At 40.2% G+C, this 15,229-nt stretch overlaps 1 protein-coding gene across 1 annotated transcript in view; it reads left to right on the top strand.

The window, feature by feature from the left end:
* Positions 1-566: 566 nt before the first annotated feature.
* tle3a (TLE family member 3, transcriptional corepressor a) overlaps positions 567-15,229 on the top strand; it is a 30,772-nt gene continuing 16,109 nt past the window's right edge. Inside the window, exons 1-7 of the mRNA XM_087798313.1 lie at positions 567-852; positions 1,169-1,265; positions 2,788-2,888; positions 3,051-3,114; positions 4,751-4,795; positions 13,230-13,292; positions 14,271-14,375. Of these exons, the coding sequence (XP_087654439.1) occupies positions 1,242-1,265; positions 2,788-2,888; positions 3,051-3,114; positions 4,751-4,795; positions 13,230-13,292; positions 14,271-14,375 (402 nt within the window). The 5' untranslated portion in view covers positions 567-852; positions 1,169-1,241. The remainder of the gene's footprint in view (positions 853-1,168; positions 1,266-2,787; positions 2,889-3,050; positions 3,115-4,750; positions 4,796-13,229; positions 13,293-14,270; positions 14,376-15,229) is intronic.

The raw sequence follows: 15,229 nt of genomic DNA, 5'->3' as shown, positions 1-15,229 counted from the left end.
CCGGGGAGGTAAGTGCGCGGCGTCGCCATTGGCCGAGGGCGCCTTAAAGCCGCAGAGGAGTGTAGTCTCCCCCACGTGGGGGCGGAAAACAAGGAAGACATGTCGAGACAAAGAGTTTAATAAAATACATTTTATCGCCGCTTTAAATCACGGTATGTGACGCATGGGTTTATTTTATTTTTTTTAAATCCTGTAGTTATTATTATTTTTATTTTTTTTGTGTCGATCAGTAAAAAAAAAAAGGCTGGAATTAAAAATAAATTTAAAATTTAGCGGAATTTAATGGATTAAAACAAAAAATCCCCGCCGGTGCCTCACTATTGTTGTTGTTGTTGTTGTTGTTGGGTCGCATGATGATGATGATGATGATGATGGTCGTCGCCTCCGCGGTGATGATGTCATGTGTCCTCCTTCCCCCCCACGTGGGGTTCGCCGCTCACCGATTGGCAGATGCGTCCCTCTTTATTCCCTGCGAGTAATCCGATTGGACAGACCGACGCCTTCGCGGCAGCTCGCAGCCCTCGCCTGCCTGTGTGTGGCAACAACCGGGGTAAACTGGCCGAGTGACGGGGGGACGCGCGAGCACCATGTTCCGCTCTCCAAACCACCTCTAGTCGCACGGATTTATCACATTTCCGGGGTCCTTTTTTTTTTTGTATCGATGTGTTTTCCCTTTGGTTCTGTTTTTTTTGTTTTGTTGGGAGTATATACGCGCGCGCGCATTCCTGGGAGCTTTTTCGAGAAGAAAGTAGTTTGGTCGAGGATGCTTCGCTAACAGGGAGGACTAACTAACACAAAAAAAAAGGAAAAAGGAAGGAGCGACGGTGTTTTTTCTTCCGACAAGAAAAGCGGGTATGTATCTGTTTAGTCGCCGCGGTTCCGTCAGCCCTCCCCGGGTCACACAGTAGGCGGCTGGGCTGCTGTTCCGTCGTCGCTGTTACAAGTCTTTTTTGTCGACCTGCCACTTTTTATTTTTTTTTATTTTTAAATATAACCAAACGCTAAAAGTGGTGACTATCTAACATCACCGCCGATTTAATTTTTTTTATTTAATATATTTTGGATTATATCAATAAAAACCTCGCGTATTTTAAACCCACCACAGGTTTTTTTTATTTTATTTATTTTTTTAACGAACCCCCCTACCCCCCTACCCCTGTCTGCTCAGACCGGATTGTGAGGATACTCGTTTTGCCCAAGAACCTGCACACTGGAGGGATAAACAAAGGATAAACTGCAAGATGTATCCACAGGGCCGACATCCGGTAAGAAAAGTCCACCATACATTCACCCACATATCTCTGTTTGAGTCTATGTTTGAACTGAGCTCATGGCTTCTCTCTTTTGGTTGTGTTACAATGCATTTATGGTACACCAGAATATGCACTTAGTGGTAAATGCTTGCAGATGGTTCTCATGCCTGGAGGTGTTTACTCAGCCATACACTAACATGCGTGTGTGCTCAATATGTGGAGCTTCTTTCAGATGAGATTCTATGTAAAGCTCATTCATGTGTTGGTTGCTCAAAAGCGTGCAGTAATCCAGGAGCTACAAATGAGACTCTAGAAAGTACAGTGGTGTGTAGCTAATGGCTACATGTGTATACACTCAATTTAAATATTACAAAAAAATTAGTATGACTTATTTATTCGTCTTACTTTCTCCATAGGGTTGTGTATTGGCAAGAATCTGGCGATTACGTATCACAATACAGGGGCAACGTTACAATATATCGTGATACAACCAGAATATATATTTGTTGTATTGTGTGTAATGTGCAAAAAAAAACAACGTCAAAACTACATAAACATATCTTGTATTAGCGTTGTGGTTATCACTACTAATACAATATGTATCACAACACAGGAAAAACAAAACGATATATTTTGATACTGTAGTAACAAATATACATTTGTAGTATTGTCGAATACTTGACTCTGGTGTTGCGGAATTTACAGACCACGTGACACTTGACAAAGTCATTACTGCTTATGTTTCGAAAACAAAACACGTCCAAACATCTGCACTAAAAGCAGCTGGAGTCGACTGTATCCTCTCGTCCTCAGTCGCCGCTGAGATTTCTTTGTTTCCTTTAGCTGCGGAGAATGTTATGACTGCTGCCAACTAGCGGCTAAGGGGTTTAATTGCTACTCAAAAACTAACAAATGCAGTTAAATGTCGATATGAAAAAAATTGAATTCCTTTTATTTACTCATTTTATTGAAAAGAAAACGTAAAATAACTATGATTAAAATGTGATTTGAAGCCGAAACAAAACAATGCAGTGCTGATGATTATTACTACCATTTTAAGTGTAATAATATATTCTTCCAGCCCTACTTAATCTGTTTCTATCCAGTATCAACGTGTGGTATTACTCATCTTGGCAAGAGGGTTAATTGCTAACAACATGAAGAGGTTTCCCAATCACTAGCTAAGCTATTATAGACGACACCACTCCTTAAACTGGTAAAAGATTATTTCACAATTTACTTCCGTCAAAAGACTATTAAAGTCATGCCTATCAATCCATCAGACTGTTTTTTTGGGTTTTTTTAAGCTGCATATCTTTGTTATGAATGTCATTATCGTTGGCCTTTCCTCTCCAAATGAGTGGTTGTTTTGATGAGATTCTTCTGCTCGCTGGTGTGTCATCTTCTCAGAGAGGCGTTAAGTAGAGGATCTGGTTAGTGTGGAAATGTCACTCGCAGGATATTTTGTGGATGTTGATGTGAGACAACAGGAGGCAGACCTTGATTTTAAAAACTTATTTTTTTTTCCTCTCAGGCTCCACATCAGCCCGGCCAGCCTGGCTTCAAATTCACTGTAGCAGAATCGTGTGACAGGATTAAAGATGAGTTCCAGTTCCTTCAAGCCCAGTATCACAGGTAATGATCGCTTTCATTTATTTTCAAGAACACCTGCATGTGAGGGGGGGGTGGGGTCCGGTCGTATTCTTTTTTTATCCTCTGTTCACTGCTGTGCTTAAGTGTGGGAGTGAGCTATTGACGTGATCGCTTGAAAATTGACACCTTCGTCTTCTATTTTAGTCTTAAGGTGGAGTACGACAAACTAGCCAACGAGAAGACGGAGATGCAGCGGCACTATGTCATGGTAAGATTACGTTTCAATGGGGGAGCGATTATGGATCCTGACTCAGGGTCGACGGGCAGGGAGTTGTTGTGATCACCTGTGCGGTTGTTAGGGCGGGGGGGGTCAGGTACAGACCTGTGAAATCCCCCCCGGGGGTTGGTTCTATGTAGCTGCTGGTTACGAGAGAAAACTCTCCTTGACAAGCGACCCCCCGACCGGGGAGGCTGGACCGCAGCCCACTGTGTGCCGATCAGATTATTCTCCTAGGAGACTCCACACGTATGTACGGCCATAAATTAGGTGCGAGAAGCCGCCTGTGGGAAAAAAACAAAATGGATGCTGCGTCTTTATTTTTTTTTTCCGGTCCCGCTATAAGAAATAAATAGGATTTCGTGGCCGACGAGTGACGCAATCCAAGCTGTGGACGTGTCGTCTCAGGTAAACACGCCACGGATGACTTGAACCAACACACGCAGGCTTCAGTTAAACATTCTTCTCGCAGGGAAAACAAGCGGCCCGTCGGAGGTTAGGTAAACATGTAAGGAAGTATCCCATCGCCAGCTCCGGAGGTCAGGTTACACTCGGGGGCTGCGAGGCTCTCATCTCAGACAGAATGGCTCTCTTGTTTGAGAGTAATTTTCAGCGAAGCTAATGGACTGAATAATGCATTCGCCTCATCAAATAGACGGTGACTGGAAAGCCATTTCTGCCCCGGCTGCCACTCGTGGATTACATTTCATCCAGACGGGCTGACCTGGCTTGAAATGCCAAGTGTGTTGAGCAATCGCTTTACCATAAGTAAATAGACCTCCTGCAGGAGAGGTGTGTGTTGACGATACGCATCACGATACATGTGTCGCGATTGTGTAGGAGCAAGAATATATTTGTTGTATTTTTTAAAGTCGTAACTGCTTTTATTTGTTTTGAAACCAAAATACTTCCAAAAATCAGCTTTAAAAGCTGCCGGTGTCGAATGTATCCTCTCGTCCTCAGTCATCGCCGTGACCTCGCGGGATTTCATTGGTCATTTTTAGTTGAGAAGGACATAATGACTGCTGCCATCTAGCAGTCAGAATTTAAAAGCGACACAAAACTGAACAAATGCAGTGAATTTTAAAAAATGGAATACTTTTATTTTCATATACTTTATTGAAATATAAACCCTAAAATAACTACAAGGCTAAAAAAAATCTATTTTTTAAATCGATACATGATTGTTCGACATCCATAGAGTATTATGAAAATATTATTATGATATTTAACTTTTCGATGTTTTCCAAGACCCCCAGTATATACATGTAAAAATGTCAAAGAAAAACAAAATTACTTCATAAAATAAAGTGTTATTTAAAAGCCAAAAAAAAACTTTTGGAAAAAAATGTGCGTTTAGTGTGCTTTCGAATATTTATACAGTATTGTGATTTTTTTTTCTTCAAAAGATGTTTATATCAATATTTTCTCGCAGCCCTGTCCTTGAGATGGTCAATAAATCAATCCCTCTTATATACTATTGCTTTGTACCTCATCATGTCTGTTTTATTTACCATCAAATGAAAGGTTCTGATGATGATTTAAAAAAAAAAAAGTATTTTCCATGGAGAATAGATGTCAACCTGACGCGACTGACCGGAGGAATCCAACTCTGCTTTCCTTTCAGTACTACGAGATGTCCTACGGGCTCAACATCGAGATGCACAAGCAGGTAGGAACCGCCGTGTATTTTTTTACGCTTACTGCGTTTCCATCGTGTCAGACCCAGGAGGTGCTGCTCATGGGCTGTGAACTGAACCGAGTGTCTGTAATTTGCTGTAAACAGACTCGCCTGCTGCACACAAACACCATGGTGCTCCAGCAGACACGGACTAGCACTTTGAAAATTGCCTTTTTTGCACATTTCTTTCTCTGGTCTGGAATTAAATATGAATATAGAGATACAGAGCTTGATGAAAAAAAGACATATACTGTATATATTTTCTTCTAGAAACATACTTAAAAAAACAATAACTGGATACTCATTTTGGACACTTTGGCTTGGATTGATGGATTTAAGAGGCGGGACAAAGAATCAACGTCCAATTAGAAACATCCTGATGGAATTAATTGTTTGACGGCTTGTTCAAGCGTTTGATTGTCGGCACCTTTCAAAGGTTTTTGAGTTTAAATAATGACTCATTTTCATTTGATGTTGAGTTGTTTCATTTAAATATTCTCAAACTAGTGTGAAACTATTGGTTAGCCTTCCACTATTTTTCTTCACTTACCCAGTGATCTCCAACCCCTGGTGTGGAGACATGTACCGGTCTGTTAGGCATTTGATATCGGCCGCACAGAGAGAAAACATCATTGATATAATGTTTGATTATGGATTGATTATTACTGTCTGATGGTGTTTACCTTTTAATAGACTCGATTTTCTTGAGACGTCAAGATGCTGGTTTCAGTCGAGTTTACTAAAATAATAATAAAAAAAAATTATCTCTGTATGAGACCAACTTGTTGCATAAACATCTATTTTTTAGTAACTTTAATGTGTTACATTATCATTTCTTTTTACTGTTTTTATCAGTAAAAATGATGCTAAGATTAAACCGGTCCGCAGGGGAATAAATGCACGTTGAGGACGACATTAATAATCAAACCATCAAAGCCGCAGTTTTTGGTGCGTCATTCTAGTTTTTGATTCATTTCCTGAATGAAAATCATTATTTAAATGAAACGAGAAAAACAAAAGGAAAATGCAAAAATATTAAATTATTACATCATAATGGATTCCGCTCTCGTTCGCCGAGATTACAGATGGGGGAGAACTTTATAAAGTAATACGTTTAAAATATGGTCATGAAGAGAGACTTACTGCATCTTTGAGATAAAGTGAGTAAAGTTTCGCATTATTTGATCTTTAATAGATGAATAACGACTACTCTTTAATAAATCCGATCATCGAAAGCACCGTAGCATCCTCACGTGTTAAAATATCTTGTTTTTCGATCTGCCACTCTTCTTTTATCACTCTTCTATTGCTTGATAGCACTGCCATAACCATGACTCCATGCAAGATTAGGATATGGTAGGAAGTCAAACACGTCGATTGATTAGATTAAAAGTCGACATGTCAGACTTGGCCTTTGACTCACTGATCAGAGCTCGGACTGACGGGTCAGCGGCGATCGGTAATTACAGAAAGAGGGCAAAAGTCCTTTTCGCTGGTCATTGTACTTTTATCAAAAGATACTATCTCGTGCCGCTTTGTAGATCCGCTCCCCCCTTTTCCTCGAGCGTGATAAGGGTTGTCGGCTAAATCCCCAGAGTCCACTGTCCCCAGTCCCTGCTGCCGAAAGGGACGTGTTGGGAGGACTGGTGAGGTGATCCATCACAGCACCGGCTACGACTCCCACTGCTACATGTCTGTCAGGGCTCGGGTCCACTTTGATAGCTTCTGTCAGGCACTTATCGCCAACCTAGAGGAAAAAGGGGGAGGAGGAATGGGGGAGGGAAGCTTGCAGGATGGTGCTGGGGGAGGGTCGGCAGCCCCGGCTCTGTGTAAACAGGTTAATCGACTGATCCATTTTAGCGCCTGACTTTTATCAGGAACCTCAACAGAGCTGATGGAAGTGCTTGAATAATTCATCACGGGGGCCCCAACCTGCTGAACGGCATGTTTGTGAGCAAACAGTGTGGCCCCCGTCCACGCGGCTCAGGAAGGAGGGGGGGGGGGAAGATGGAGAGTGGTTAACAGGCAGAGTCTGGATGGATTATTGGATGCACACAGGCATATTATTTTCCTGCGAGGAGATTTATTCTAGACTCAGGAAATTTATCCCACTCTGCTTCTTTTCCTTTTTCTTTTTTTCTGGTGGCAGTGGAGCGACATCATTCATATTTCAGCCACACGCTCGGCTGAGATGGACTGATGTGTGTTTTGAACACGCTTGATCAAATGTGACAGTAAAGGGAAGGAAACTTCAGTTCCTACCCCTTTGTGGAGAAACACACGCGTGACTAATGGTTTTCAAAATGAATTCACGGAGCAACAAATGATGAATTTGCTTCTAGCTGTCCGGGTATGTCCGGCTTTGGTACTCGCGTTATACGTCTCTTTTTCTAGGCCCAAACTCTGCTAGTGTGGTGCCCTGCTTTTGGCCTAATGACGTGACGCTGTTTAACTCAACGATTTCATCTTGACGATCGCTTCTTGATGAATTTATCCGACTAGTGCAAAAAATGCTTTCACCTCCTTGTTGGTCCGTGGTTTGTCGTTTGTGTTTGCTAACGCTACTGTAGCGGCTAATGCTAACGACAGCGACAGCCGTTTTGCAACACGGACCATTTAATTCCTGCAGCCTTGACCTGACAAGCCTTCAGATAAAAATGGCGGAGATAAAAGAGAAAATGGAGGTTAAGTGTGTGACGAATGCATCTCACCATAACGCTGAATCAGCAGGATGCTTGGATTGTTATTGTGTGACTCATCTTTTGCGAGTCTTTTTTGTAAACTCGACCCAAAGCAGCGCCTTGATGCGTCAAGAGTCACAAGCTAATGCTAATTATCAATAGAACAGACGTCATACAATTTTTCCTTTGTGTGGCCATGGAATCAAATGCCTCACTGACCGGTACCGGGCCCCCGGACCTGTGGTTGGATCCTCTAGCTTAGAGGACACACACACAGTAACCAGTATAGTTTCATATATAGAAGACTAGCACGAAGGCTATAGACTAAAAAAAAATATACTGCGAGAAATGAAACATTAACAATGTCATATCCTGTTAACTTTAGACTAAACATTTTTGGTTTATGCAACAAAACTATTGAGTTGTGTGAGAATGTAATGTTTATTTTATTAAAGGTTTGAGATAGCCACACACTACAGAGACATTCATTTGTAAGTCACAACGATTTATAGAAACCATCGAGCCAAATGACAAGAAATGACTTGTAATGTTATTTAGACGTGTTTCATTTGTGAGTTAAAATGAATATACATCATTCTTTATTCGCTTCACAGCTGCTGAGCAAATACACGAGCGGCTGCTCTGAGCCATGAAGAGCGATGGAATGACTTAAATGTAAATGAGTTCAAACAAACGTACAAATTAACACATAAACTCAAATTAATTAAACCACGAGCGTGAATACAAAAACGGTTACTGTCTTTAAAGTTTATGCAAAGCATTTGTCGACCAAAAAAAGAGTCACGTCAACTAGTTTCTGAGTCACCGGTCGCTTCTCCTTTTAACGAAAGTCTTCGTTCTTCTTTCTGTTATTCAAGATTCAGCTCATTCTCCTCCAAATGAAACGCTCATCAGACTCAGATTTATTTCCTCTCCTCCCGCCGATAGCAACAGGCAAATACCTTTCTGCACAGCGGTGACGAGTCGGGCTGAGAGTGCTCTTTAAGTGGTGCTACACAGGTCCGAGTACCTGTAATTGTGTAGCAGCAGCGCAGAGCCGGCCTCTCAAGGGCCAAGCTGTCATCTACTTTAAGTGACAACAGCCCCATTTTATCTGCTGGCAGGACGAGAGGGAGAGCGGGAGGAGAGGAAAAAAAAAAAGAAAAGTAGTATACGGGTCCTGACAGCGGGCGACAGAGAGAGTTGTGTATTTGCATGTTATTGCAGCGAGAGTGAGGAAGATGCCAGTTGTTTGGGGCCACGGTGGATCACTCACCTCCTGACCTCTCCCAGCCAGCTGTCACCGTGACACTAAGCCACAGACGAATGGTCCCGAGAGCTCAAGGCCTTTTTCACAAATCCCGTCAAATGTTCGACTGCTATCGACATGGCTTATCTCGGCAAACATGGATTATGCCGACTATCTCACTTTTTCGACGCTCTCCGAAGGCTATCTTTAGCTTTTTCTAGATCGTCGACTTCACGGCATTAATACTGATGCCCGTAAAACCGTTATCCAACCTCCGCGCGCGGCTTTATTGCTTGTAGGTCATCTTTATGGTATGTCGAGGAGCTTGGAGTCCAGTGACTTTGTAGTCGGCAGAATTTAATCTGCGGCGTTATCTGGTGGACTATTGTACTCCGGCCACACATGCTAGCACTGGTTCAAAGTGAACTCATTTGGTCTGTATTAACGGCTTCATATCGTCTTTTGTGACGTCAATAAAGGATCTAGGATTTAACGATCCGAGCCTCTGCACGTTTTATATGGCGGTGACCTTTCCAGGGTGTCCTTGCTGAAGGAACACTTGACAATCCTACAGCACAGAGGATACTTTAGATGTTAACGTCAAACGATTGCGTAATAATATTCAACTGTATAATTAGGATTTGAGTTTCTGAAAACTAATGACTAACTTTCCAACAATAATATTCCTTTATTTTATTTTAAGTACATTTGAATTCTATTCTATAACAAATTGAGTCACATCCACATGACCTATAACCCAAATTGCTGATTCAGTGACTAAAAAAAGTCACATATTGCATATATTTCCCCCTCAGGGCCACCGTAGTTCTTGACAGCGTCAGAACTTTTAAGCACATCCTGAAAACCTTTTTGAAATGGATTCAGTTTTCTTAAATTATTTAGGCAAAGATTTATTATATAAGGTACCGAAAATAAAAACTCCTCAGCAGAGGTAACTAATGGATTACAAATGTACATCGAAGCAAATATAATATGACAAATAACTGTGAGTCAAAAGCTATAGCATGAAACTAGGGATGTGTATTTTTTGACGCTTTTATCAATATACGAACTCATGTGTTGTTCTCAGTATTATCTTGATCTTTGAAGTATGTACTTTTTTGAGTTTTGTTTTGATTGTCTAAGCGCTTTGTGACCCTGGTCTCAAAAAGCGCTATATAAAAAAATATTACTTACTTACAATACAGGGGCAAAAATATGATGAATATAGTGAGATACTGTAGATACAACGATATATTGGGTTTCTTTTGAAGCAGTTAATTGCTGGAAAACTTGAACACAACATCTTGTTACATGTTTAACATCATTTTATTGAATCAAAACATAAGAATCTATATTTTCTATTTAACGATACTGTATTGTAAAAAAATGCTTATTTTTCTCCTTCATGGCCACCGTAGTTTTAAGCCACCTTTATAGCCATACTAGCAGAAATTACAAATCCAAATGAAACACACCCTGAACGTTTCAATTAAACATTCATAGTTTTCTAAAATTTCTGTTAAGAATGGATAAAAGGCAACAAAAATATAACTTCCTTGGCTTAGTTTATAAATAGTTATAAATGTGAATGATGAAATACAAGCCAATTCAAGTGGATATTTGTGTTACTTTTAAATAAAACAAAACAAAAAAATGCTTATGAATATTTAAGTATGATTATTTTCTTGCACACCTACATGAATTATTATTAGTCAATTAGTTTGAAAACCTCATGCTGATTTCCCACAGTATGGGTTCTGATCTCGAGTTCCTTCCCTCTGATGTGTGTCTCTGGCTTGTTGTCGTTTCTTCCGCTCGACTAACTGGCCGTCGTGGCTGCAGCTCGGGGTCAGCAGGTCTTGTTCTGTCGGACATTACTCTCCGATCTCTGCGTCTGGGCGCAGAGGTAATATGTCAGTCTGCCAAAACTGCCTGGCATTTCTGCCACGTGTAATAAATAAAGCCGCAGCGCAGTATATATTGTGTTTGCCGCTGCTGCCGCAAATGAAATATCTGAGAAAATCCCAGTGATGTGTTTGTGTTCTGCAGTGGCCCTGGGTTGAACCGCTGCTCATAAATTCCACAGATGATGTAGCTTTGGCACTGTTATTTTTTCTTCTCCCAGTGCAGAGCGTGGACTTGAGTCTCCTCTCCCATCTCGGGAAGAAATAGGAGCAGTGCGGTGTTTGTACAAGAGAGGGGGGGGTCACGCCTCTTCTGCACACCTCCTGCTGCCGCTTTTTTTTTATGACCGCTATTCATTTGCCGCCTTCATGTGATCGACAGGCCGAAAATTCAATTTAATGACCTGCCTCCGAGCACGTAATATGATTTTTAAAGCCTGTTACGGTCAAGGAGAGGTTCCATTTGCATAATGATCCCAGCAAGATAGGGCCGCTGCGGTTGCCATGGCAGTAGGTCGACAAGCGAAAAAGAATGGAGTTGATAGTGGGCAGTTGATGCACAACGAGGCCGAGGTGTCGCAGCTCAATCTGAAGTTATGATCCTCCACACTTCAGGAACAGATCTTCTTCATGTTTATTTCCATTTATGTCTTGTTTTGAGGCGTGGTAATTCGACAGTAGCCGTTTCATTCTGGTTGTTTCTTGTCATATTTACACATTTTTAAAGTTGTATACTGTAACAGAGGGATACCATTAATCATTTACTCTCCCCATGTGCTTTCACAACTTAAAAAAGCCATTTCAACTGATTTATAATTCACAGAGTTGCCTTTCTTTAACTGAATCGTTGCACTATGGTTCAACATTAGAATGTAAAAATCAGACTTTGCTCTTGCTTCAGTGTTGAACAAGTAATCTCTCCTCCTGTCGTCTGTCTAATAACAAAACGTCTGTAAATGATAGATTGAACATTATCAACTTGTATCTTTCACAAGATACTTGTGCTTAGCTGTACTTGGATGAGGTGCAAACTTCTATTATTTATGATAGTTTGCACCAAATGTATACTGTCAACTTAAATTATTAAACCTTGTTTTTGTCTATGAATGATGGCTGCTATGGATGTTTTCCTCATCTCAATGCATTTTATTTGGTTGAATCTTTCATAACTTCTTCACTACATGCATTTATTGTGGTTTCTTTAACTGTAATTAACGCAGAACATGCCAACGCACAGACTTTAATGAATCTGTTTTAAAAAAAAATTGAAATTTGGGTACTTTTGGGTAGAGTTGTCATAACCACATGTCTCTATATACTTCCAAACGAGTCAACCGAAAATAAAGCGCAATTATGTTATTATACAATGAAAAGAAGGCTAATAAAACTAGCTCTGCCCTCTAATGGCTCAACCCAGACCACAGAAATATTTTTTAAATACTGTGTTTATAATTAACAACATTCCAGTTAAGTTACTGGAAGTTTTGAATGACAATGTCACACATTATTGGTATAGACTTCCTGCTAAGCTAAAGGGTCTAACCAGTGTTGAAACAATGCTTCAATCTTAAGGGTATTAGAAAATATGGATATGGTGATACATCACGATATTCTTTTCCATGATACTCTTTCCATATTCGACAGCAATATAATAATCTGTTTATAAAATAAATGGAATAATTTCATGATTAATATAAAGATATGCACATATTTTTGTGTTGTAATTAAACTTTCGGCCGCTAGATGGTTAAAAACGTCCTCCGCAACAATAAAATACTGCAAGATCCCCCATCCATGGCTGTGGATGAGAGGATACAGTCTACTCCAGCAGCTTTTAAAGCTGATGTTTGAAACATGTTTTGTTTCAAAACAAATAAAAGCAGTTACGACTTCAAGAGTCGTGTGGTCTGTGAAACGCCAGAGTCAAGTACTCGACAAAACTACAAATATATCCTCGTTCCTACATTCATTGCCCCTGTATCGTGAAATGTGTCTTATCGTCAGATTCTTGCCAATACATACCCTTAGTCAATCTGGTGACTGCATTAACTCAGGCATACGAGGGAAGATGTCTGGATATATTGATCATATTGCGATTTAAATGAGGTCCTTCTCCAGTCACCTCATCTCCAACATTAATTTCTAAGATTTTTAAGAATCCTTCTCTCTCCCTCTGGTGAAGTGCGTCCAGTGTGACTTGTGTGTTAACCTTGTCCGTGGTCAGCGAGCCTCTCCTTGGGTGTGGCTGTGCGGTTTGACTCCGAGGTTAACTGCAGGACAGACGTGGTAGAGCTGCCTGGAGAGAGAGCCGGAGAGAGGATCCTCTTAGCGCAGCAGCAGCACTCATATCCGTTAAGCATGGAGTGCACTCTCAGCACAGCTGTGCTCTGTCCCCCTGGGCTCTCCTAATGTTTTAAATATTTCAAATGTCAATATCATGCTGTTTAGAGGATGTTGAGTCAAGCACTTCTGATTGCCGCAGTAATTGACTTAATCGGTGTAAACATTACAGGCGTGGTTATACACCGAGTCTGTTTCATGCTATAGCGTCTCATTCCTGTTTTTTTGTTTTTTTTCTTTCTTTCCAGACCGAGATTGCCAAGCGGCTCAACGCAATTTTAGCTCAAATTATGCCTTTCCTGTCACAAGAGGTGAGTTTTTGAACATGAATTCATTTTGAAAATGACTCCAGCCCAGCGAGGAGTGTGTCGTTTGTCCGTTAAAGTGTTAGTTCACCCAAAATGATCACTTTTTTCTACTCACCCTTATGTCATCTAAGGGTTAAGATTATTTTCATACTAATGAGTTCCTTTGTAGAGTTTTACACAAAAGTGTTTGTTCATTTTAATGTAGCGACTGGAGCTCGGTTGTCTTCGTCTACATCTTCGTCCTTAAAAACATCCAAATACCTCCGTACTGCTCGTCCGTAACGTCCATCTTGTATTGAAGCCTTGACGTATGGAATTGTTCCCAAATTTGTTCCGATAAAAGTCTATATTCTAAGCTTTTTTGTAGCAGAAGATAAAATGCTAACATGAAACACTTGAACTCCCTGTGTATACAGTGGACTCCAGAAGCTAGCTTATGCTAAAAACAAGTCTAAAATATATACTTGTTTAATTTCTTTTGGAAACTATTTCAGTTGTCGTCTTTATTTATGTCCAAAATGACAAACTTAAAGCCATCGAAACACCCTCATACAAGTCTATATTTCAGTCAACTGTCTACACTAAAAGCGCTCATGTTTACCTGGCGTACTTCCTGTCTGTGTAGCATGTTAGCCTTTAAGCTTCTCCTACAAACAAGCTTAAAGTAAACACTTGTTTAATTTTTTCCTGGAACAATTCCTCATCTTGAGGCTTCTATACAAGATGGGCTTCACAGACGAGCACTATGGACGTATTTGGATGTTTATTAGTGTCTTTTTGGACAAGGATGAAGACGACTGAGCGTCAGTTGCTACATTAGCACATACATTTTTGTCTATAACTCTAAAAAGGAACAGATTAACATGAAAATAATCCCGACCCTTAGTCGACATGAGGGTGAGTAGAAAGTAAGTGAATTTTGGCTGATCTAAAATGTTGAGGGAGTGACGAATCTTAATGTTTTGTGGTGGTTTTCTTCAGCACCAGCAGCAGGTCGCTCAGGCAGTGGAACGGGCAAAGCAGGTCACCATGACTGAGCTGAATGCCATCATCGGGGTACGTGGACTTCCCAATCTGCCTCTCACCGTGTGTATACTCCCTTTTTTTCATGATTATATGATTGTATGAGGCAAATCTGCACGTTAAAACTATTTTTGACTTGGAGAATATTCTGTCGACACTCGACAGAGGAAGCATTTAGAGGTTTCTTGACCTAAATCTCAGTGGAAGAAGCTTTACTCTCTGGATAAATGTCAAACGTTGTCACGGGTCACAGCGAGTCAGCCGGTGCAAGTTTTGTCTACTCGGAGTTAAAGATGAGCCGAAAAGCTCTTCAAATCTAAAACCGTCTCATAATCTGTTGTGTTGCTTGGATTTCACCGCTTCATGAATCTAGAAACTAATCTAATATTTGTTTTCCTAGAGAAAGGAACGTCACAGTGTTTTCCTCAAATTACAATCAATAGTCGGATAAGACTCGATCAATGCGTTTCATCTTTCTTATTGGATAAACAAGTTGTATATATAATTATGACGTGATAAATAAACGGTTTGATGAAACTGACTTTCATTTGAAACTCATATGAGGAGTTGTTATAAACACAAGTTTCTATAAAGTTCCAAACTTGAATGACTTTGTAGGAGCTATGATGTGACTGTAAGATAAAGTAAACTTTATCATCCAAAAATAAAGGTCAAATATGTGATAATATCATGAAAAAATATCCATTTAAATTAAGTTCTTGTGTAATAATAACTTAACATTGACCACAGCTTTAAAGATACTGTAAACATTACAGTTTTTAGAATTATTTGACAGATTTGTGCTTCCTGGAAATTTTAAATGACAATATTGACTTCATTTTGTGCTAACTTCTTCCTAAGCTAAGCAATTTGAATAATTTCTATAAATTTAGATTGTACAATATAGTTATTAAAAA

This window comes from Callionymus lyra, chromosome 8, assembly GCF_982586985.1.
Source record: "Callionymus lyra chromosome 8, fCalLyr1.hap1.1, whole genome shotgun sequence".
In the NCBI taxonomy this organism is placed as follows: domain Eukaryota; kingdom Metazoa; phylum Chordata; class Actinopteri; order Syngnathiformes; family Callionymidae; genus Callionymus; species Callionymus lyra.
This window is presented reverse-complemented; position numbering and strand designations above follow the sequence as displayed.